At 39.6% G+C, this 25504-nt stretch overlaps 1 protein-coding gene across 1 annotated transcript; it reads left to right on the top strand.

The window, feature by feature from the left end:
* Positions 1-3931: 3931 nt before the first annotated feature.
* On the top strand, positions 3932-25126 carry LOC129845433 (NLR family CARD domain-containing protein 3-like). Its single transcript, XM_055913355.1, has 10 exons — positions 3932-4086; positions 7942-8058; positions 8443-8527; positions 8657-8885; positions 9259-11056; positions 13876-14049; positions 16447-16620; positions 23512-23685; positions 23879-23925; positions 24384-25126. Exons 1-10 carry the CDS (start codon positions 3959-3961, stop codon positions 24920-24922), a joined length of 3465 nt encoding a protein of 1154 aa, XP_055769330.1. The 5' UTR covers positions 3932-3958; the 3' UTR covers positions 24923-25126.
* Positions 25127-25504: the final 378 nt, after the last annotated feature.

Below are 25504 nucleotides of genomic sequence, written 5' to 3'. Positions count from 1 at the left end.
AACTGCTCTTAAATACAAGTAAAACCAAATGCATGCTCTTCAACCGATCGCTGCCTGCTCCTGCCCGCCTGTCCAACATCACTACTTTGGACGGCTCTGACTTAGAATATGTGGACAACTACAAATACCTAGGTGTCTGGTTAGACTGTAAACTCTCCTTCCAGACCCACATCAAACATCTCCAATCCAAAGTCAAATCTAGAATTGGCTTCCTATTCCGCAACAAAGCATCCTTTACTCATGCTGCCAAACATACCCTTGTAAAACTGACCATCCTACCAATCCTCGACTTCGGTGATGTCATTTACAAAATAGCCTCCAAAACCCTACTCAATAAATTGGATGCAGTCTATCACAGTGCCATCCGTTTTGTCACCAAAGCCCCATATACTACCCACCACTGCGACCTGTACACTCTCGTTGGCTGGCCCTCGCTTCATACTCGTCGCCAAACCCACTGGTTCCAGGTCATCTACAAGACCCTGCTAGGTAAAGTCCCCCCTTATCTCAGCTCGCTGGTCACCATAGCAGCACCTACCTGTAGCACGCGCTCCAGCAGGTATATCTCTCTAGTCACCCCCAAAACCAATTCTTCCTTTGGACGCCTCTCCTTCCAGTTCTCTGCTGCCAATGACTGGAACGAACTACAAAAATCTCTGAAACTGGAAACACCTATCTCCCTCACTAGCTTTAAGCACCAGCTGTCAGAGCAGCTCATAGATTACTGCACCTGTACATAACCCATCTACAATTTAGCCCAAACAACTACCTCTTTACCTACTGTACTTATTTATTAATTTATTTTGCTCCTTTGCACCCCATTATTTCTGTCTCTACTTTGCACTTTCTTCCAATGCAAACCAACCATTCCAGTGTTTTTTTTATTTTTATTTTTTTGTTTTTTTTTATTATTATTATTATTATTTTTTTTTAGTTTTTATTTTACTTGCTGTGTTGTACTCACTTCGCCTCCATGGCCTTTTATATTTTTATTTATTTATACATATATCTGTTTGCCTTTACCTCCCTTATCTCACCTCACTTGCTCACATTGTATATAGACTTATTTTTTTTCACTGTATTATTGACTATATGTTTGTTTTTACTCCATGTGTAACTATGTGTTGTTGTATGTGTCGAACTGCTTTGCTTTATCTTGGCCAGGTCGCAATTGTAAATGAGAACGTGTTCTCAATTTGCCTACCTGGTTAAATAAAGGTTAAATAAAATAAAATAAAATAAACTACCTTAACAAACAGTGACTTATTATTATTATTATTATTATTGTTGTTGCTGTACTGTCTAGAACTACCTTAAACAGTGACTTATTATTATTATTATTATTGTTGCTGTACTGTCTATAACTACCTTAACAAACAGTGACTTATTATTATTATTATTGTTGCTGTACTGTCTATTACTACCTTAACAAACAGTGACTTATTGTTATTATTATTATTATTATTATTATTATTATTGTTGCTGTACTGTCTATAACTACCTTAACAAACAGTGACTTATTATTATTATTATTATTATTATTATTGTTGTTGCTGTACTGTCTATAACTACCTTAACAAACAGTGACTTATTATTATTATTATTGTTATTATTATTATTGTTGCTGTACTGTCTAGAACTACCTTAAACAGTGACTTATTATTATTATTATTATTGTTGCTGTACTGTCTATAACGACCTTAAAAAACAGTTACTTATTATTATTATTATTGTTGCTGTACTGTCTATAACTACCTTAACAAACAGTGACTTATTGTTATTATTATTAATATTATTATTATTGTTGCTGTACTGTCTATAACTACCTTAACAAACAGTGACTTATTATTATTATTATTGTTGCTGTACTGTCTATAACTACCTTAACAAACAGTGACTTATTGTTATTATTATTATTATTATTATTATTATTATTATTATTATTGTTGTTGTACTGTCTAGAACTACCTTAACAAACAGTGACTTATTATTATTATTATTATTATTATTATTATTGTTGTTGTACTGTCTAGAACTACCTTAACAAACAGTGACTTATTGTTATTATTATTATTATTATTATTATTATTATTATTGTTGCTGTACTGTCTATAACTACCTTAACAAACAGTGACTTATTATTATTATTATTATTATTATTGTTGCTGTTGCTGTACTGTCTATACCTACCTTAACAAACAGTGACTTATTATTATTATTATTGTTATTGTTGTTGCTGTACTGTCTATAACTACCTTAAAACTTCTTATGGCTGCAGTCCCGTTAACGGGATCGATATGACAACAGGCAGTCGAAGTGCAGGGCGCCAAATTAAAAAATCAGAAATCTCATAATTAAAATTCCTCAGACATTCATGTGTCTTATATCATTTTAAAGGTAATCTGTTGTTAATCCAACCAAAGTGTCCGATTTCAAATAGGCTTTTCAGCGAAAGCACTACAAACGATTATGTTAGGTCACCACAAAACCACAATAACCACAGCCATTTTTTCCAGCTAAAGATAACTTCACAAAAACCAGAATAGAGATAAAATTAATCACTAACCTTCGATTATTTTCATCAGATGACACTCATAGGACTTCATGTTTCACAATACATGCATGTTTTGTTTGATTAAATTCATATTTATATCAAAAAATCTGAGTTTACATTGAGGCGTTAGATTCACTAAATGCAAAAACATCAAGTGACTTTGCATAGCCACATCGTTTCAACAGAAATACTCATCATAAATATAGATGATAATACAAGTTATACACATGGAATTATAGATATACCTCTCCTTAATGCAACCGTTGTGTCAGATTTCAAAAAAACTTTACGGAAAAATAAACGCATGCAATAATCTGAGACGGCGCTCAAAAGTAAAACACCACAGCCGCAAAGATGGCGTCAACATAAACAAGAAAATATATGATAAATATTCCCTTATCTTTGATGATCTACATCAGAAAGCACACCAGGAATCCCAGGTCCACAATAAATGTTTGTTTTGTTCGAAAAAATCCGTTATTTATGTCCAAATACCTTCTTTTGTTAGCGCGTTTGGTATACGTATCCAAACGCTAATTCTGGTCAGCGTTATATCGACAAAAACTTCAAAAAGTGATATTACCGGTCGAAGAAACATTTCAAACTAAGTACAGAATCAATCATTAGGATGTTTATAACATTTCAATAAAGTTCCAACCGGAGTATTCTTTCTTGTCTTCGTGAGCAATGGAACACAAGTGACTAGCATGAGGAAAAAGTGTGATCTCAAAATGGCTGCTTGATGGACACCTGACTGATTCTGCTCTCATTCACTCCCACAACATCATAGAAGTCTCATTATAATTTCTATTGATGGTTGACATCTAGTGGAACCCCTAGGCAGTGCACAATCATTCATATCTCAAGGGGATTTCATTGGGGACTCTGGTGAATACATACAAGCTCAGATTTCTGACTTCCTGTTTTGATTTCAATTTAGGATTTTGCCTGCCAACATGAGTTCTGTTAATCTCACAGACATAATTCAAACAGTTTTAGAAACTTTAGAGTGTTTTCTATCCAATACTAATAATAATATGCTAATATTAGCAACTATGACTGAGGAGCAGGCCGTTTGATATGGGCACCTTTCATCCAAGCTACTCAATACTGCCCCTTCAGCCATAAGAAGTAACAAACAGTGACTTATTATCATTATTGACAGTTACCATGGAGATGAAATGTCACAACTACATATTCATGTGATTGCATTAAATCACCTGACTGTTTCGATATGTCTGTTAGTAAATGTTTTATTTCTCAAAGATAAATGAGAACAATTGACATTCAAGAATGACTTGTCACTGTGTTCACCACAACCAACATGTTGGATCTCTGTTTAGTTGTCACTGTGTTAACCACAACCAACATGCTGGATCTCTGTTTAGGGGTCAGTGCTCTAAAATGAGTCTCTCTGGGGAGAGAGAGGAGGGGGGCCCTGCCTCTAAAATGAGTCTCTCTGGGGAGAGAGAGGAGGGGGGCCCTGCCTCTAAAATGCATCTCTCTGGGGGACATGACACCAAAGCTAAGAGGTAAGATGACAATTTTATGAAGAATTTATTAAGTTTATTTCCAAAATAAATAGCTATCTTAAGATAAATGCACTTCCTGTAAATTTCTCTGGATAAGACCATCTGCTAAATCAGGGGTTCTCCACAGACCCCGGTCTTCTCAATCCGGGGTCTGTGGAGGTACTGCAGGGGTTCTCAATCCGGGGTCTGTGGAGGTACTGCAGGGGTTCTCAATCCGGGGTCTGTGGAGGTACTGCAGGGGTTCTCAATCCGGGGTCTGTGGAGGTACTGCAGGGGTTCTCAATCCGGGGTCTGTGGAGGTACTGCAGGGGTTCTCAATCCGGGGTCTGTGGAGGTACTGCAGGGGTTCTCAATCTGGGGTCTGTGGAGGTACTGCAGGGGTTCTCAATCCGGGGTCTGTGGAGGTACTGCAGGGTTCTCAGTCCGGGGTCTGTGGAGGTACTGCAGAGGTTCCACGGCACCCTGACTGTACTCGTTGCAATGTAAGACATTTGATAGAATTTTCACACAAAACGACCACTTTGCCTACTCTTAATTATTGCCTAATATAATGGAATGCATATTGTTTTTACCAATTCTGATTGTTGTTCCATAAGAATTTTGACAATATTACCGTTATATCAACACACTCTTCACACCCGTTTAACAACTCTAAATAGCTTTGGCATAGTAGCATCAAGTCCCTTGCCAATAATGTTGCCTAAAATGTTAATTTTCATCAAACACATATTACGCAACTAGATGCCTTCAAATGCCCAATTTATAGCCATGCCCAAATTAGGATTATTTATTAACAATATGATGTTGCGCTCCAAAGGGAGAACTTGAAATAACATGATGTAGATAATTAAATAATCAAAAGAAAAACGTGTTTATTATACACTCTTAGAAAAGAAGGTTCCTTATAGAACCAAAAAGGCTTCTATCACTTCCTTAATATATGGACTCACTAAAAGTTATATATATTTTTGGGTTCAGTGAAGATGAACCTCTAGAGTTCTGATCAACGAAAGGTGAATGTTTTGAGGATGTGAACCCAGCAGCCCTCCAGTGGTCAGATCAATTCTGCCTGTTTTTTCCAGCGCCGGCCAGGGATTCAAACCAGCCACCTTTCGGCCACAGCTCCAACTCCAACCTGAGTTTCTCTTCAGAAATAAGCATGAGTTAATCTGCCAAAATGAAGACAAAGTGCTATGCAGACATACATGGTATCACTTGTTATACATAATTATTATACATACATCATTGACTCCTGAACATCTAGTCAAATGGCTATCCAGACCATTTGCATTGCCCCCCCCCCTTTTACATCGCTGCTACTCTCTGTTGTCATCTATGCATAGTCACTTTAATAACTCTACCTACATGTCAATATTACATCAAATAACCGGTGCCCCCGCACATTGACTCTGTATCGGTACCCCCCCCCCCCCCCCCTGTATATAGTCTCACTGTTGTTATTTTACTGCTGCTCTTTAATCACTTTTATCTCTTATTCTTATCTGTATTTTTCTGCATTGTTGGTTAGGGGCACTAAGCATTTCACTGTAAGATCTACACCTTTTTGTATTCGGCGCATGTGACTAATAAAAATGTATTTGAATAAATTATAACAAATAAAATAAATCTATTTATTTAGATGGGTGACTCTATCTGCCAAAGTAAAAGCCCTGTAGACAAAGAAGAGCTCTCCAGTAGGAACCAAAATATTCAAAGGACATTTTCTCAAAAGTGAGGTTACAAGTTTATCAACTTTCAAAGCTGAATGACTTTCCCATTGTTCCTCAACTGTAGTGTATACTATTTTCTAGCCCTGAGTCTCTACTTTTATCCAATGTAAAAAACACAATTTCAAATTTGGCGAACGAATCGACACAGTTGGTCACATTTGACTGTGTAAAACCTAGCAGTACTACTGATTTCTCTGAGTGAGGCAGATATATATTATTACTGTGTAAAACCTAGCAGTACTACTGATTTCTCTGAGAGTGAGGCAGATATATATTATTACTGTGTAAAACCTAGCAGTACTACTGATTTCTCTGAGTGAGGCAGATATATATTATTACTGTGTAAAACCTAGCAGTACTACTGATTTCTCTGAGTGATGCAGATATATATTATTACTGTGTAAAACCTAGCAGTACTACTGATTTCTCTGAGTGAGGCAGATATATATTATTACTGTGTAAAACCTAGCAGTACTACTGATTTCTCTGAGTGAGGCAGATATATATTATTACTGTGTAAAACCTAGCAGTACTACTGATTTCTCTGAGTGAGGCAGATATATATATTATTACTGTGTAAAACCTAGCAGTACTACTGATTTCTCTGAGAGTGAGGCAGATATATATTATTACTGTGTAAAACCTAGCAGTACTACTGATTTCTCTGAGAGTGAGGCAGATATATATTATTACTGTGTAAAACCTAGCAGTACTACTGATTTCTCTGAGTGAGGCAGATATATATTATTACTGTGTAAAACCTAGCAGTACTACTGATTTCTCTGAGAGTGAGGCAGATATATATTATTACTGTGTAAAACCTAGCAGTACTACTGATTTCTCTGAGTGAGGCAGATATATATTATTACTGTGTAAAACCTAGCAGTACTACTGATTTCTCTGAGTGAGGCAGATATATATATTATTACTGTGTAAAACCTAGCAGTACTACTGATTTCTCTGAGTGAGGAAGATATATATATTATTACTGTGTAAAACCTAGCAGTACTACTGATTTCTCTGAGAGTGAGGCAGATATATATTATTACTGTATAAAACCTAGCAGTACTACTGATTTCTCTGAGAGTAAGGCAGATATATATTATTACTGTATAAAACCTAGCAGTACTACTGATTTCTCTGAGAGTGGGGCAGATATATATTATTACTGTGTAAAACCTAGCAGTACTACTGATTTCTCTGAGAGTGAGGCAGATATATATTATTACTGTTTAAAACCTAGCAGTACTACTGATTTCTCTGAGTGAGGCAGATATATATTATTACTGTGTAAAACCTAGCAGTACTACTGATTTCTCTGAGTGAGGCAGATATATATTATTACTGTGTAAAACCTAGCAGTACTACTGATTTCTCTGAGTGAGGCAGATATATATTATTACTGTGTAAAACCTAGCAGTACTACTGATTTCTCTGAGAGTGAGGCAGATATATATTATTACTGTGTAAAACCTAGCAGTACTACTGATTTCTCTGAGTGAGGCAGATATATATTATTACTGTGTAAAACCTAGCAGTACTACTGATTTCTCTGAGTGAGGCAGATATATATTATTACTGTGTAAAACCTAGCAGTACTACTGATTTCTCTGAGTGAGGCATATATATATATTATTACTGTGTAAAACCTAGCAGTACTACTGATTTCTCTGAGTGAGGCAGATATATATTATTACTGTGTAAAACCTAGCAGTACTACTGATTTCTCTGAGAGTGAGGTAGATATATATTATTACTGTGTAAAACCTAGCAGTACTACTGATTTCTCTGAGAGTGAGACAGATATATATTATTACTGTGTAAAACCTAGCGAGAGTGAGGCAGATACAGAATTTTGCAAAAAAACATGATTATTTGTCTCTGAAATGAAGCCATCAAGTGATAGTTTAAAAAAAATACATGTCTGTCATTGAACATACCCATGCCATGATTAAATAGTGAAAAAACACCAATCTCTTTCATAATTTCTTCAAACAATAAAATCGAATTTACCAACATTTCTGAAAAGTGATATATAGCGTTTTGGAATGAAAGTCTTCTTATGTTTCCCCATCTGAGCTCAGAGTAGATGAGAGATGTAATGTTTGTCTCTGTTGTGTTGAAGACCAATCAAGCGGAAGAGAACAGCCTCCCCTGTACCCAGCTGTGTGTCCATGAAGAGTGACTGGTCTATGAGTCAACCTATAGAGTTTAGAGAGGGAGACTTTTCTACTGAACAAAGGTAAGAAGAACTCATGGGTCATCGTCAGTGAGTTAAACAACACTGTCTCTAGTCATTTCTCCTCTCCCATTTTCCCATTTATTTCGTTGTCTTCATAATCCATAGGCTAATCCTTTTTTCCATTTCCATAGTCCTAAAACAATATTAAACAAACACAACATTCTCTCTGTGTGTGTGTGTGTGTGTGTGTGTGTGTGTGTGTGTGTATGTGTGTATGTGTGTGTGTGTGTATGTGTGTGTGTGTGTGTGTGTGTGTGTGTGTGTGTGTGTGTGTGTGTGTGTGTGTGTGTGTGTGTGTGTGTGTGTGTGTGTGTGTGTGTGTGTGTGTGTGTGTGTGTGTGTACTCCCTGGATGAGGAGATGTAATCTCATGTTTTGTCCACAGAAACCAACAGGAGAGATCAGAGTCAGAGATTCTCAGTGGTCAGTCTTCCCAGAGTCATCAAACAGACCTGGCCTCCATATTCAGTGTATGTGGTCCTGTTATGTACATTTGTTTTGGTTTACCTCAAGTAAAGTTGATCTGTCAATCATTCATTAATGTGTTAATGAGAAAGGATTTAATCTCTTGCTTAACTTATTTACTTTATTTATTTCAGATGCTTGAAGAGAATATTATGACATTTGTGAAGAACGAGCTGAAGATGTTCAAGAGGATTCTTAGTCCAGAACTCCCAGAAGGCTTTGAGAGGCAGAAGCAGGATAAGGAAGTGGTGGATGCTGAAGATGAGAAGCAGGAGAGCAGTGCCAGAGAGGGGGCTCTGAAGATCACACTGCACGTCCTGAGGAAAATGAACCAGAAGGAGCTTGCTGACACACTGGAGAAATGTAAGATCTGTCTGCCTCATGTTGAATTCTGTTTTATAACATTTAAAAGCTGTAGCTCAAGTACAGATAAAGTAGCTGTGTAACTCAATGATATTGTAGCAGCCTTAACACAACACCTAGTGACCTCATCAAGTAGCAGCAGGGATGTGTTGTGGTGATTCATTTATAGAGAGAGACAACATTAATAATACCATCAATAATACCAATAATAATATAATCAGTCACACCAGTCTGTAATGCATTATGAAAACATTTACACATTTATACAGTCAGTTAAGAGAATAAATGAATATAATTTAAACGTTTTAACAGTCCTACAATACTGTATGCATTAAAACAGACGTAATATTAATATCCTCTGTGTTATTTCTAGATTCAGATGAGCTTGCTGTGATTTGCCAACGTGAACTCAAATCTAATCTAAAGAAGAAGTTTCAATGTGTATTTGAGGGGATCGCTAAACAAGGAAACCCAACACTTCTCAATAAGATCTACACAGAGCTCTACATCACAGAGGGTGGAACAGGAGAGGTCAATAATGAACATGAGCTGAGACAGATTGAGACAACAACCAGGAAACAAGCAAGACCAGAGACTGCAATCAAATGTAACGACATCTTCAAACCCTTAACTGGACAAGACAAACTTATCAGAACTGTACTGACAAAGGGAGTCGCTGGCATTGGAAAAACAGTCTCTGTGCAGAAGTTCATTCTGGACTGGGCTGAAGGAAAAGCAAATCAGGATGTCCAATTTGTATTTTCATTCCCTTTTCGGGAGCTGAATTTGATGAAAGGGGAAAAACACACTTTCATTGAACTTCTCAATCACTTCTCAATGGAAACAAAACAATCAAGAATCTCCAACTACAACAAGTACAAAGTTCTGTTCATCTTTGATGGTCTGGATGAGTGCCGACTGCCCCTAGACTTCCAGAAGAACAAGATCTGTTGGGACGTCACAGAGTCAACCTCAGTGGATGTTCTGCTGACAAATCTCATCAAAGGAAATCTGCTTCCCTCTGCTTTCCTCTGGATAACTACCCGACCTGCAGCAGCCAATAAGATCCCTTCATGGTGTGTTGACCAGGTGACAGAGGTACGAGGGTTCAATGACCCACAGAAGGAGGAGTACTTCAGGAAGAGATTCAGTGATGATGACCTGGCCAGCAGAATCATCTCACACATAAAGACATCAAGGAGCCTCCACATCATGTGCCACATTCCAGTCTTCTGTTGGATTTCTGCAACAGTCCTTGAACACATGCTGAAACATAAGAGAGAAGAGATGCCCAAGACTCTGACTGAGATGTACACACACCTTGTGGTGTTTCATACCAAACAGAGGAATGAAAAGTATCTTGGGAACGAAGAGACAGGTCCGCACTGGAATCAAGATATCATTCTGTCACTGGGAAAACTGGCTTTTCAACAGCTTGTTAATGGCAATCTTATTTTCTATGAAGAAGACCTGAAAGAGGCTGGCATTGATGTCAATGAAGCCTCAGTGTACTCAGGATTGTGCACACAGCTCTTTAAAGAGGAATGTGTGCTGTACCAGGACAAGGTGTACTGCTTTGTTCATCTGAGCATTCAGGAGTTTCTGGCTGCTGTATATGTGTTCCTCTCATTCATCAACAACAATGAGAATCTAATGGCCGAACCGCAATCAACGTCCAGGAACCTTTCTGCGCTGTTCAGAGACAAGCATAAAGTTACTGTCTACAAGAGTGCTATGGATAAAGCCTTACAAAGTGAGACGGGAAACCTGGACCTTTTCCTCCGCTTCCTTCTGGGCCTCTCACTGGAGTCCAATCAGAAGCACTTACGAGGTCTACTGACAAAGACAAGAAGCAGCTCACAGAGCCATGAAGAAACAGTCAAGTACATCAAGGAGAAGATCGAGAAGAATCCTTCTCCAGAGAGGAGCATCAATCTGTTCCACTGTCTGAATGAACTGAATGACCATTCTCTAGTGGAGGAGATCCAAAGCTTCCTGAACTCAGGAAGTCTCTCAAAACCCAACCTGTCACCTGCACAGTGGTCAGCTCTGGTCTTTGTGTTGCTGACTTCAGAAAAGGAGCTGGATGTGTTTGACCTGAAGAAATACTCCAGATCAGAGGAAGGTCTTCTGAGGCTGCTGCCAGTGGTCAAAGCCTCCAGAGCTGCTCTGTGAGTAAATAAAATGACATATAAGAACTAATCATCAGAAAGAAATTTTCAGTTTAGGGAAATATGTCTTATAATATGTATATAATATTAAATTGAATAACATATTGAAAAAATGCATTGATGTTCACATTAGTATAACATTATGACCATACAATTCTAGGAGATGGAAGATGAATCTATATGTTGTTTTGGATAATAAACCAAATGCATCTGCCATTGTCCTTCTACACTACTGGTGTTAAATTAACAGTGTGTTTGTGAAGTCATGATGATCTCTTTGTCAGGCTGTCAGGCTGTGGAGTCAAAGAGGAAGGCTGTGCTTCTCTGGTCTCAGCTCTGGAGTCAAACCCCTCACACCTGAGAGAGCTGGACCTGAGCTACAATCACCCAGGAGACTCAGGAGTGAAGCTGCTCTCTGCTGGACTGGGGAATCCCCACTGTAAACTGGAGACTCTGAGGTCAGTATTCCTGTAGTTGGTCAACAAGTGATAACTGTTCACCAGATCCACATGTGTTTACCAGACACACATAGTCCACACCATATGTGTTTGGAAAGTGAAGCTTACAGTTTTACATTTGGTGCTATGCTCCACCATTTTGGATTTGAAATAGAATGTTTCATATTAGGTGACAGTACAGAATGTCACCTTCTATTTGAGGTTAATGGTGAGAGGTTGGTAAGTTTTGCTGTAGTCTCTGTTATTGGTAATGGTGAGATGTTAGTATGTTTTGTTGTATCCTCTGTTATTGGTAATGGTGAGAGGTTAGCATGTTTTGTTGTAGCCTCTGTTATTGGTAATGGTGAGAGGTTCGCATGTTTTGTTGTAGTCTCTGATATTGGTAATGGTGAGAGGTTAGCATGTTTTGTTGTAGTCTCTGTTATTGTTAATGGTGAGAGGTTAGCATGTTTTGTTGTAGCCTCTGTTATTGGTAATGGTGAGAGGTTAGCATGTTTTGTTGTAGTCTCTGTTATTGTTAATGGTGAGAGGTTAGCATGTTTTGTTGTATCCTCTGTTATTGGTAATGGTGAGAGGTTAGCATGTTTTGTTGTAGTCTCTGTTATTGTTAATGGTGAGAGGTTAGCATGTTTTGTTGTAGCCTCTGTTATTGGTAATGGTGAGAGGTTAGCATGTTTTGTTGTAGTCTCTGTTATTGTTAATGGTGAGAGGTTAGCATGTTTTGTTGTATCCTCTGTTATTGGTAATGGTGAGAGGTTAGCATGTTTTGTTGTAGTCTCTGTTATTGTTAATGGTGAGAGGTTAGCATGTTTTGTTGTAGCCTCTGTTATTGGTAATGGTGAGAGGTTAGCATGTTTTGTTGTAGTCTCTGTTATTGTTAATGGTGAGAGGTTAGCATGTTTTGTTGTAGTCTCTGTTATTGTTAATGGTGAGAGGTTAGCATGTTTTGTTGTATCCTCTGTTATTGGTAATGGTGAGAGGTTAGCATGTTTTGTTGTAGTCTCTGTTATTGTTAATGGTGAGAGGTTAGCATGTTTTGTTGTAGCCTCTGTTATTGGTAATGGTGAGAGGTTAGCATGTTTTGTTGTAGTCTCTGTTATTGTTAATGGTGAGAGGTTAGCATGTTTTGTTGTATCCTCTGTTATTGGTAATGGTGAGAGGTTAGCATGTTTTGTTGTAGTCTCTGTTATTGGTAATGGTGAGAGGTTAGTATGTTTTGTTGTAGCCTCTGTTATTGGTAATGGTGAGAGGTTAGCATGTTTTGTTGTGTCCTCTGTTATTGGTAATGGTGAGAGGTTAGCATGTTTTGTTGTAGTCTCTGTTATTGGTAATGGTGAGAGGTTAGCATGTTTTGTTGTAGTCTCTGTTATTGGTAATGGTGAGAGGTTAGTATGTTTTGTTGTGTCCTCTGTTATTGGTAATGGTGAGAGGTTAGTATGTTTTGTTGTGTCCTCTGTTATTGGTAATGGTGAGAGGTTAGTATGTTTTGTTGTAGTCTCTGTTATTGGTAATGGTGAGAGGTTAGCATGTTTTGTTGTAGCCCCTGTTATTGGTAATGGTGAGAGGTTAGCATGTTTTGTTGTGTCCTCTGTTATTGGTAATGGTGAGAGGTTAGTATGTTTTGTTGTAGCTTCTGTTATTGGTAATGGTGAGAGGTTAGCATGTTTTGTTGTAGCCTCTGTTATTGGTAATGGTGAGAGGTTAGCATGTTTTGTTGTGGCCTCTGTAATTTTCTCACTCATTATTATTCATGATTCATTCATGATCTTTCTCAGTCACAGGCTTGATGAAGTCATTGTGTTCAAAGAATATGGGACCAAATACTAACCGTTTAACTTCTTTAATACACTATAAGTGAATTGGTCAGAATACTTATGACTTCTTCAAATAGGGGACTAGATACATAAAGTGCTTTTAGTTTTCTAAATTGTGAAACAGATATGTATTAAAATACCCTCAAATAAAAGGTGACATTATATACTGTCACCTTATATGAAACATTTGATCTCAAATCCAAAATGCTGGAGTATTGAGCCACATTTAAAATGTTAGCTTCACTGTCAAAATAGATATGGTGTGGACTGTATACTCAATACAATCTAAATCTGATACCTCATTGTCTGTCTTTTGACTGATACTGCTTTTTAAACTGGTCTGGTCAGTCTACTCAAATATTTGTACTATACATTTTTCTCTCGACAAGCAATACTTTGATCATTTTTAATGAAACATCCATTTCTGAATAGATAAGACAGGTTTCAGGACACTGATGTATCTGAAAATGTTTAAAAAAATATACTGTCACTATTTTCACCACCAAAGAATAGCAGTGTGGTTTTAATATGATTTGACTCTTTGCAGGCTGTCAGGCTGTCTAGTCACAGAGGAAGGCTGTGCTTCTCTGGTCTCAGCTCTGGAGTCAAACCCCTCACACCTGAGAGAGCTGGATCTGAGTAACAATGACCTGAAGGATTCAGGAGTGAAGCTGCTCTCTGCTGGACTGGGGAATCCCCACTGTGAACTGGAGACTCTGAGGTCAGTATTCCTGTAGTTGGTCAAATAGTGATAACTGTTCACCAGATCCACATGTGTTTACCAGACACACATAGTCCACACCATATGTGTTTGGACAGTGAAGCTTACAGTTTTACATTTGGTGCTATGCTCCAGCATTTTGGATTTGAGATAGAATTTTTCATATTAGGTGACAGTACAGAATGTCACCTTCTATTTGAGGGAATTCATACATATATTTTACCGTTTAGATATGAATAATGATGAATAACAACTTTATAGAGGCACAAATATCAGTATAAATGCTAATCTCCCCTGATATTGGTAATGGTGAGAGGTTAGCATGTTTTGTTGTAGCCTCTGTTATTGGTAATGGTGAGAGGTTAGCATGTTTTGTTGTAGGCTCTGTTATTGGTAATGGTGAGAGGTTAGCATGTTTTGTTGTAGCCTCTGTTATTGGTAATGGTGAGAGGTTAGCATGTTTTGTTGTAGCATCTGTTATTGGTAATGGTGAGAGGTTAGCATGTTTTGTTGTTGCCTCTGTTATTGGTAATGGTGAGAGGTTAGCATGTTTTGTTGTATCCTCTGTTATTGGTAATGGTGAGAGGTTAGCATGTTTTGTTGTCGTCTCTGTTATTGGTAATGGTGAGAGATTAGCATGTTTTGTTGTATCCTCTGTTATTGGTAATGGTGAGAGGTTAGCATGTTTTGTTGTAGCCTATGTTATTGTTAATGTGAGAGGTTAGCATGTTTTGTTGTAGCCTCTGTTATTGGTAATGGTGAGAGGTTAGCATGTTTGGTTGTAGCCTCTGTTATTGGTAATAGTGAGAGTTAGTATGTTTTGTTGTAGCCTCTGTTACTGGTAATGGTGAGAGGTTAGCATGTTTTGTTGTAGCCTCTGTTATTGGTAATGGTGAGAGGTTAGCATGTTTTGTTGTAGTCTCTGTTATTGGTAATGGTGAGAGGTTAGCATGTTTTGTTGTAGCCTCTGTTATTGGTAATGGTGAGAGGTTAGCATGTTTTGTTGTAGTCTCTGTTATTGGTAATGGTGAGAGGTTAGCATGTTTTGTTGTAGTCTCTGTTATTGGTAATGGTGAGAGGTTAGCATGTTTTGTTGTAGCCTCTGTTATTGGTAATAGTGAGAGGTTAGTATGTTTTGTTGTAGCCTCTGTTATTGGTAATGGTGAGAGGTTAGCATGTTTTGTTGTGGCCTCTGTTATTGGTCATGGTGAGAGGTTAGCATGTTTTGTTGTAGCCTCTGTTATTGGTAATGGTGAGAGGTTAGTATATTTTGTTGTAACCTCTGTTATTGGTAATGGTGAGAGTTTAACATGTTTTGTTGTGGCCTCTGTTTTGGTAATGGTGAGAGGTTAGCATGTTTTGTTGTAGTCTCTGTTATTGGTAATGGCGAGAGGTTAGCATGTTTTGTTGTAGCCTCTGTTATTGGTAATGGTGAGAGGTTAGTATGTTTTGTTGTAGCCTCTGTTATTGGTAACGGTGAGAGGTTAGCATGTTTTGTTGTAGCCTCTGTTATTGGTAATGGTGAGAGGTTAGCATGTTTTGTTGTAGCCTCTGTTATTGGTAATGGTGAGAGGTTAGTATGTTTTGTTGTAACCTCTGTAACTTTCTCACTCATTATTATTCATGATTCATTCATAATTTTTCTTAATCAAGACATAATCAGGATTAATTTAGTATTGTTTAGAAACATGTTATCTACTCACTTAGACGGAAAATTACTCCAGTCATCATCCACCATTTTAATATTGGGAAAAACACAACCAAAACACAACCAAAACAAACTGCAAGTACAATCAATGATTTTGAGTCACAGGCTTAATGAAGTCATTGCGTTAAAGGAATATCAGACCAAATACTACATTTTTGACTACTTTAATACACTATGAGTTAATTGGTCAGAATACTTATGACTTCTTCAAATAGGGGGACGAGATACATAAAGTGCTTTCATTTCTAAACATGAAACAGATTTGTATTAAAATACCCTCAAATAAAAGGTGACATTATATACTGTCACCTCATATGAAACATTTGATCTGAAATCCAAAATGTTAAAGTATTGAGCCACATTTAAAATGTTAGCTTCACTGTCAAAATAGATATGGTGTGGACTGTATACTCAAAACAATCTAAATCTGATACCTCACTGTCTGTCTTTTGACTGATACTGCTTTTTAAACTGGTCTGGTCAGTCTACTCAAATATTTGTACTATACATGTTTCTATCTGCAGGCAATACTTTGATCATTTGTCATTTTTAATGAAACATCCATTTATAAATAGATATGGCATGTTTCAGGACACTGATGTATCTGAATATGTTGAAATAATATACTGTCACTATTTTCACCACCAAAGAATAGCAGTGTGATTTTAATATGATTTGACTCTTTGCAGGCTGTCACACTGTCTAGTCACAGAGGAAGGCTGTGCTTCTCTGGTCTCAGTTCTCAGTTCAAACCCCTCACACCTGAGAGAGCTGGATCTGAGTAACAATGACCTGAAGGATTCAGGAGTGAAGCTGCTCTCTGCTGGACTGGGGAATCCCCACTGTAAACTGGAGACTCTGAGGTCAGTATTCCTGTAGTTGGTCAACAAGATTTTGTATTGTATTTATTATGGATCCCCATTAGTTCCTGCTAAAGCAGCAGCTACTCTTCCTAGGGTCCTGGGGTCCAGCAAAATTAAGCCAGTTCATACAATTTTACAACATTACAATACATTCACAGATTTCAGAACACACTGTGTGCCCTCAGGCTCCTACCACATATCTACAGTGTGTGTGTGTGTGTATGTTAGTGTGTTTGTTAGTGTGTGTGTGTGTGTGTGTGTGTGTGTGTGTGTGTGTGTGTGTGTGTGTGTGTGTGTGTGTGTGTGTGTGTGTGTGCCAATGTGTGTATCTCTTCACAGGCCCCGCTGTTCCATAAGGTGTTTTTTTAATCATTTTTTTAAAATCTAATTTTAATGCTTGCATCAGTTACTTAATGTGGAATAGAGTTCCATGTAGTACTGTGTGCCTCCCATAGTCTGTTCTGGACTTGCGGACTGTGAAGAGACCTCTTGTGGCATGTCTTGTGGGGTATACATGGGTGTCTGAGCTGTGAGCTAGTTATTTAAAAAGACAGCTCGGTACATTCAGAATGTCAGCACGTTTTACAAAAACTGGTAGTGATGAAGTCAATCTCTCCTCCACTTTCAGCCAGGAGAGATTGACATGCATATTATTAATGTTAGCTCTCTGTGTCCATCCAAGGGCCAACCGTGCTGCCCTGTTCTGAGCCAATTGCAACTTTCCTAAATCCTTTTTTGTGGCACCTGACCACATGACTGAACAGTAGTCAAGATGCGATAAAACCAGGGCCTGTAGGACCTGCCTTGTTGATAGTGTTGTTAAGAAGGTAGAAACTAGGGCCTGTAGGACCTGCCTTGTTGATGGTGTTGTTAAGAAGGTAGAAACTAGGGCCTGTAGGACCTGCCTTGTTGATAGTGTTGTTAAGAAGGTAGAAACGAGGGCCTGTAGGATCTGCCTTGTTGATGGTGTTGTTAAGAAGGTTGAAACTAGGGCCTGTAGGACCTGCCTTGTTGATAGTGTTGTTAAGAAGGTAGAAACTAGGCCCTGTAGGACCTGCCTTGTTGATAGTGTTGTTAAGAAGGTAGAAACTAGGGCCTGTAGGACCTGCCTTGTTGATAGTGTTGTTAAGAAGGTAGAAACTAGGGCCTGTTGGACCTGCCTTGTTGATGGTGTTGTTAAGAAGGTAGAAACTATGGCCTGTAGGACCTGCCTTGTTGATAGTACTGTTAAGAAGGTAGAAACTAGGGCCTGTAGGACCTGCCTTGTTGATAGTGTTGTTAAGAAGGTAGAAACTAGGGCCTGTAGGACCTGCCTTGTTGATGGTGTTGTTAAGAATGTAGAAACTAGGGCCTGTATGACCTGCCTTGTTGATGGTGTTGTTAAGAAGGTAGAAACTAGGGCCTGTATGACCTGCCTTGTTGAAAGTGTTGTAACCGTAATTCATGGCGGAATTATTGTTTAACATTTTTCAACATAAATATGAATTAACAGCATAAAGACTTCTTACTTTTTGATGAGCTTCCATCAGAATCTTGGGCAAGTGGTCCTTTGTCCAGAACAATCGTCTTTTGGTTGAAAGATGTCCTCTACTCCTGTAGAATTAGCAGCTTCCCTGTAAAACATTTAAAAAATCAGAAATGATGGCTGGATTCACAAGATGTTGGGCTTTCATTTGCTGTATGCTGTGTATTTTTCAGAAATGTTTTAGGATGAGTATTTTGGTAATTGACGTCGGTCTCTGTAATTATTCCGGCTGCTTCCAACGCTATTTCAGATTGCAGCTGCAATGTAGAACTGTGATTTATACCTGAAATATGCACATTTTTCTAAAAAAACATATGCTATACCATAAATATGTTATCAGACTGTCATCTTATGAAGTTGTTTCTTGGTTAGTGGCTATATATATCTTTATTTAGTCGAAATTGTGATAGCTGCCCATGCAGGAAAAAAATGGTGGAGAAAAAAAAGTTGTGTCTTTTGCTATGATGGTTAGCTAATAGATTTACATATTGTGTCTTCCCTGTAAAACATTTTAAAATCGGAAATGATGGCTGGATTCACAAGATCTGGATCTTTCATTTGGTGTCTTGGACTTGTGATTTCATGAACATTTGATTATATGATATCCCTGTGGCTTTAGGCTAGGCTAGTCAGCTTTTTTGATGGGGGGGATCCCGGATCCGGGGTTGTGACTCGTTAGAGGTTAAGAAGGTAGAAACTAGGGCCTGTAGGACCTGCCTTGTTGATAGTGTTGTTAAGAAGGTAGAAACTAGGGCCTGTAGGACCTGCCTTGTTGATAGTGCTGTTTAGAAGGTAGAAACTAGGGCCTGTAGGACCTGCCTTGTTGATAGTGTTGTTAAGAAGGTAGAAACTAGGGCCTGTAGGACCTGCCTTGTTGATGGTGTTGTTAAGAAGATAGAATCTAGGGCCTGTAGGACCTGCCTTGTTGATAGTATTGTTAAGAAGGCAGAGCAGTGCTTTATTATGGACAGACTTCTCCCCATCTTAGCTACTGTTGTATCAACATGTTTTGAACATGACAGTTTACAATCTAGTGTTACTTCAAGCAGTTTAGTCATCTCAACTTGCTCAATTTCCACATGATTTATTACAATATTTATTTGAGGTTTAAGTTTTAGTGAGTGATTTGTCCCAAATTCAATGTTTTTAGTTTTATAAATATTTAGGGCTAACTTATTCCTTGCCACCCACTCTGAAACTAACTGCAGCTCTTTGTTAATTGTGGAGGAGAGGCTTGTAATGGCTGGAGGGGAATAAGTGGAATGGTATCAAACACGTGGTTTCCATGTGTTCCATTACATTCACTCTGTTCCAGACATTATGAGAGGTTAAGTGTTGCAGTCATTTCAGTCGCTGACGTGTTGAGTCATCCACATACATAGACACACTGGCCTTACTCAAAGTGGCATGTTGAGTCATCCACATACATAGACACACTGGCCTTAATCAAAGCCAGTGGCATGTTGAGTCATCCACATACATAGACACACTGGCCTTACTCAAAGCCAGTGACATGTTGAGTCATCTACATACATAGACACACTGGCCTTACTCAAAGTGGCATGTTGAGTCATCTACATACATAGACACACTAGCCTTACTCAAAGCCAGTGGCATGTTGAGTCATCTACATACATAGACACACTGGCCTTACTCAAAGCCAGTGGCATGTTGAGTCATCCACATACATAGACACACTGGCCTTACTCAAAGCCAGTGGCATGTTGAGTCATCTACATACATAGACACACTGGCCTTACTCAAAGCCAGTGGCATGTTGAGTCATCCACATACATAGACACACTGGCCTTACTCAAAGCCAGTGGCATGTTGAGTCATCTACATACATAGACACACTGGCCTTACTCAAAGCCAGTGGCATGTTGAGTCATCTACATACATAGACACACTGGCCTTACTCAAAGCCAGTGGCATGTTGAGTCATCCACATACATAGACACACTGGCCTTACTCAAAGTGGCATGTTGAGTCATCTACATACATAGACACTCTGGCCTTACTCAAAGTGGCATGTTGAGTCATCCACATACATAGACACACTGGCCTTACTCAAAGTGGCATGTTGAGTCATCTACATACATAGACACTCTGGCCTTACTCAAAGCCAGTGACATGTTGAGTCATCCACATACATAGACACACTGGCCTTACTCAAAGCCAGTGGCATGTTGAGTCATCCACATACATAGACACACTGGTCTTACTCAAAGTGGCATGTTGAGTCATCTACATACATAGACACACTGGCCTTACTCAAAGTGGCATGTTGAGTCATCTACATACATAGACACACTGGCCTTACTCAAAGTGGCATGTTGAGTCATCCACATACATAGACACTCTGGCCTTACTCAAAGTGGCATGTTGAGTCATCTACATACATAGACACTCTGGCCTTACTCAAAGTGGCATGTTGAGTTATCTACATACATAGACACACTGGTCTTACTCAAAGCCAGTGGCATGTTGAGTCATCCACATACATAGACACACTGGCATGTCGTTAGTAAATATTGTAATAAAATAATATAAAAAATAAAAACCTGTTCACTCAATGACTAACTTTTCACCAGATCCACATGTGTTTACCAGACATACATAGTCCACAACATATGTGTTTGGACAGTGAAGCTTACAGCTTCACTCCAGCATTTTGGATTTGAGATAGAATGTTTCATATTAGGTGACAGTACAGAATGTCACCTTTTATTTGAGGTTAAAGGTGAGAGGTTAGCATGTTTTGTTGTAGCCTCTGTTATTGGTAATGGTGAGAGGTTAGTATGTTTTCTTGTAGCCTCTGTTATTGGTAATGGTGAGAGGTTACCATGTTTTGTTGTAGCCTCTGTTATTGGTAATGGTGAGAGGTTAGTATGTTTTCTTGTAGCCTCTGTTATTGGTAATGGTGAGAGGTTACCATGTTTTGTTGTAGCCTCTGTTATTGGTAATGGTGAGAGGTTAGTATGTTTTCTTGTAGTCTCTGTCAGTGGTAATGGTGAGAGGTCAGCATGTTTTGTTGTAGCCTCTGTTATTAGTAATTGTGAGAGGTTAGCATGTTTTGATGTAGCCTCTGTTATTGGTAATGGTGAGAGGTTAGCATGTTTTGTTGTATCCTCTGTTATTGGTAATGGTGAGAGGTTAGCATGTTTTGTTGTAGACTCTGTTATTGGTAATGGTGAGAGGTTAGCATGTTTTGTTGTAGTCTCTGTTATTGGTAATGGTGAGAGGTTAGCATGTTTTGTTTTAGCCTCTGTTATTGGTAATGGTGAGAGGTTAGCAGGTTTTGTTGTAGCCTCTGTTATTGGTAATGGTGAGAGGTTAGCATGTCTTGTTGTAGCCTCTGTTATTGGTAATGGTGAGAGGTTAGCATGTTTTGTTGTAGCCTCTGTTATTAGTAATGGTGAGAGGTTAGCATGTTATGTTGTAGCCTCTGTTATTGGTAATGGTGAGAGGTTAGCATGTTTTGTTGTAGCCTCTGTTATTGGTAATGGTGAGAGGTTAGCATGTTTTGTTTTAGTCTATTATTGGTAATGGTGAGAGGTTAGCATGTTTTGTTGTAGCCTCCAACTTTCTCACTCATTATTATTCATGATTCATTCATGATCTTTCTCAGTCATTGCAGTCACAGGCTTGATGTAGTCATTGTGTTCAAAGAATATGGGACCAAATAGTATACTTTTGACCACTTTAATACACTATGAGTGAATTGGTCAGAATACTTCAAATAAAAGGTGATACCCTCAAAGAATAGCAGTGTGGTTTAAGGCACAAGGCGAGACCCAGATGGCACGGGAGGCAGATGGTTAGAGTCTTTGATATTTATTAATATAGGCAAAAGGTCATAACCAGATCAGAGTCCAGGAGGTACAGTTTGGCAGGCAGACTCGAGGTCAGGACAGGCAGAATGGTCAGGCAGGCTAGAGGTCAGGACAGGCAGAATGGTCAGGCAGGCTAGAGGTCAGGACAGGCAGAATGGTCAGACAGGCTAGAGGTCAGGCAGGCTAAAGGTCAGGACAGGCAGAATGGTCAGGCAGACTTGAGGTCAGGACAGGCAGACTGGTCAGGCAGGCAGAATGGTCAGGCAGGCTAGAGGTCAGGACAGGCAGAATGGTCAGGCAGACTTGAGGTCAGGACAGGCAGAATGGTCAGGCAGGCTCGAGGTCAGGACAGGCAGAATGTTTAGGCAGGCTAGAGGTCAGGACAGGCAGAATGGTCAGGCAGACTTGAGGTCAGGACAGGCAGACTGGTCAGGCAGGCAGAATGGTCAGGCAGGCTAGAGGTCAGGACAGGCAGAATGGTCAGGCAGGCTAGAGGTCAGGACAGGCAGAATGGTCAGGCAGGCTAGAGGTCAGGACATGCAGAATGGTCAGGCAGGCTAGAGGTCAGGACAGGCAGAATGGTCAGGCAGGCTAGAGGTCAGGACAGGCAGAATGGTCAGGCAGGCTAGAGGTCAGGACATGCAGAATGGTCAGGCAGGCTAGAGGTCAGGACAGGCAGAATGGTCAGGCAGGCTAGAGGTCAGGACAGGCAGAATGGTCAGGCAGGCTAGAGGTCAGGACAGGCAGAATGGTCAGGCAGGTGGCTACAGTGTCCAGAAAACAGGCAAGGGACAAAAACCGGGAGGACTATCAAAAAAGAATAGAAGCAGGAGTAGGGATAAACGCTGGTTGACTTGATAAACATGTAAGACAAACTGGTAGAGAGAAACAGGAAACACAGGGATATATACACCAGGAAAACATAGGGATATATACACCAGGGAAACACAGGGATAAATACACCAGGGAAACACAGAGATATATACACCAGGGAAACACAGGGATAAATACACCAGAGAAACACAGGGATAAATACACCAGGGAAACACAGGGATATATATACAGGGATATATACACCAGGAAACACAGGGATATATACATCAGGGAAACACAGGGATATATACATCAGGGAAACACAGGGATATATACACCAGGGAAACACAGGGATATATACGCCAGGGAAACACAGGGATATATACACCAGGGAAACACAGGGATATATACACCAGGGAAACACAGGGATATATACACCAGGGAAACACAGGGATATATACGCCAGGGAAACACAGGGATATATACGCCAGGGAAACACAGGGATATATACACCAGAGAAACACAGGGATATATACACCAGGGAAACACAGGGATATATACACCAGGGAAATAAGCGACACCTGGAGGGGGTGGAGACAATCACAAGACAGGTGAAACAGAGCAGGGTGTGACATGAATATGGAGAAAAATATACTGTCACTATTTTCACCACCAAAGAATATCAGTGTGATTTTAATATGATTTGACTCTTTGCAGGCTGTCAGGCTGTCTAGTCACAGAGGAAGGCTGTGCTTCTCTGGTCTCAGCTCTGAGGTCAAACCCCTCACACCTGAGAGAGCTGGACCTGAGCTACAATCACCCAGGAGTCTCAGGAGTCAGACTGCTCTCTGCTGGACTGGAGGATCCACACTGCAGACTGGAGAAACTCAAGTGTGTAAAGGGTTTATGTCAATGTTCATATCAGACATGTTTGACTTATCAGGCTAGTTAAGACAAACATTCTTACCACCACTTGGACAAAGTTAAATGCTGACTGTGTGTGTGTCAGTGTGTGTGTGTGTGTGTGTGTGTGTGTGTGTGTGTGTGTGTCACTCAATGTCTGTTCTTCTGCTTACCGCTACAGTGTGGAACATGGTGGAGAGAACACAATGAAACCTGGGCTTAGAAAATGTGAGTGTTGACTGCTGTGAAGAATATGACTAAGAATAAGTCTTAATTCAAGTTAAGTCAAAGTCAAAGACCACCATCATTACTTACTTGGTCATATTAAATATCAGCTGTAGTTCTACAGAAGCAGAAATCAGGGACACCAAAGTTTACAAAGAGTTGCTTTTGTGTGTGTGTGTGTGTGTGTGTGTGTGTGTGTGTGTGTGTGTGTGTGTGTGTGTGTGTGTGTGTGTGTGTGTGTGTGTGTGTGTGTGTGTGTGTGTGTGTGTGTGTGTGTGTGTGTGTGTGTGTGTGTGTGTGTGTGTGTGTGTGTGCGTGCGTAATGGGAATAAGTTTGTTTTACCATACAGTATAACATAGAACATAGAAACATCTACATTAAATGAATTAGTGAAAAGTGAGTTAACATTCTAATGTGAATGATGATGATTTCTAATATTGTGTCTGGTTTCATCCATCAGATGTCTGTGATCTCACACTGGACCTAAACACAGTAGACAGACGCCTCTCTCTGTCTGAGGAGAACAGAAAGGTGACATGGAGGACAGAGGAGCAGCCGTATCCTGATCACCCAGAGAGATTTGAGGACTGGGGACAGGTGCTGTGTAGAGAGCGTCTGACTGGGCGCTGTTACTGGGAGGTAGAGTGGAGTGGGAGAAGGGCTGATATAGGAGTGACATATAAAGGAATCAGCAGGAGAGGAGGGGTTAAGGACTGTTGTCTTGGATACAATAACACGTCCTGGAGTCTGTTCTGCTCTGACAACAGTTACTCTGTCTATCACAATAATAATCCCACTACCATAGACGTCCCCTCCTCCAGCCCCCACAGAGTAGGAGTCTATCTGGACTGGCCAGCCGGCACTCTGTCCTTCTATAGAGCCTCCTCTGACACACTGACCCACCTGATCACATTCACCTCCACATTCACTGAGCCCCTCTATCCAGGGTTTAGGGTTGATGATGTTGACTCCTCAGTGTCCCTGGAAATAATAACCTGACACACACACACACATTGACACACACACACTGGACACTCACAGACACACATTGGACACACACACACACACACACACACACACACACACACACACACACACACACACACACACACACACACACACACACACAGTCTTGTACGGCTAACCTTGTGGGGACATACAATTCAGTCCCATTCAAAATCCTATTTTCCCTAACCCCTAACCCTAATCCTAACCCGTACTCTTACCCTAACCCTAACCCTAACCCAAAAACCTCAACTTTATCCTAAACCTAACCCTAGCTCCTAACCCTAACCCTACAACTAACCCTAGCTCCTAACCTTAATATTTAACTTAATTCTAACCCTAACACTAATTCTAACCTTAACCCTAAACCCCCTAGAAATAGCATTTGACCTTGTGGGGACTAACAAAATGTCCCCAGCTGTTTACTTTGTTTACTATTCTTGTAGGGACTTCTGGTCCCCACAAGAATAGTTAAACACGTCCACACACTGGACACACACACACACGGAGACACACACACACACACACACGGAGACACACACACACACACAGGACCCACACACACGCAGACACACA

The sequence above is a fragment of the Salvelinus fontinalis genome, unplaced genomic scaffold, assembly GCF_029448725.1.
Source record: "Salvelinus fontinalis isolate EN_2023a unplaced genomic scaffold, ASM2944872v1 scaffold_0302, whole genome shotgun sequence".
Taxonomy (NCBI): Eukaryota; Metazoa; Chordata; class Actinopteri; order Salmoniformes; family Salmonidae; genus Salvelinus; species Salvelinus fontinalis.
This window is presented reverse-complemented; position numbering and strand designations above follow the sequence as displayed.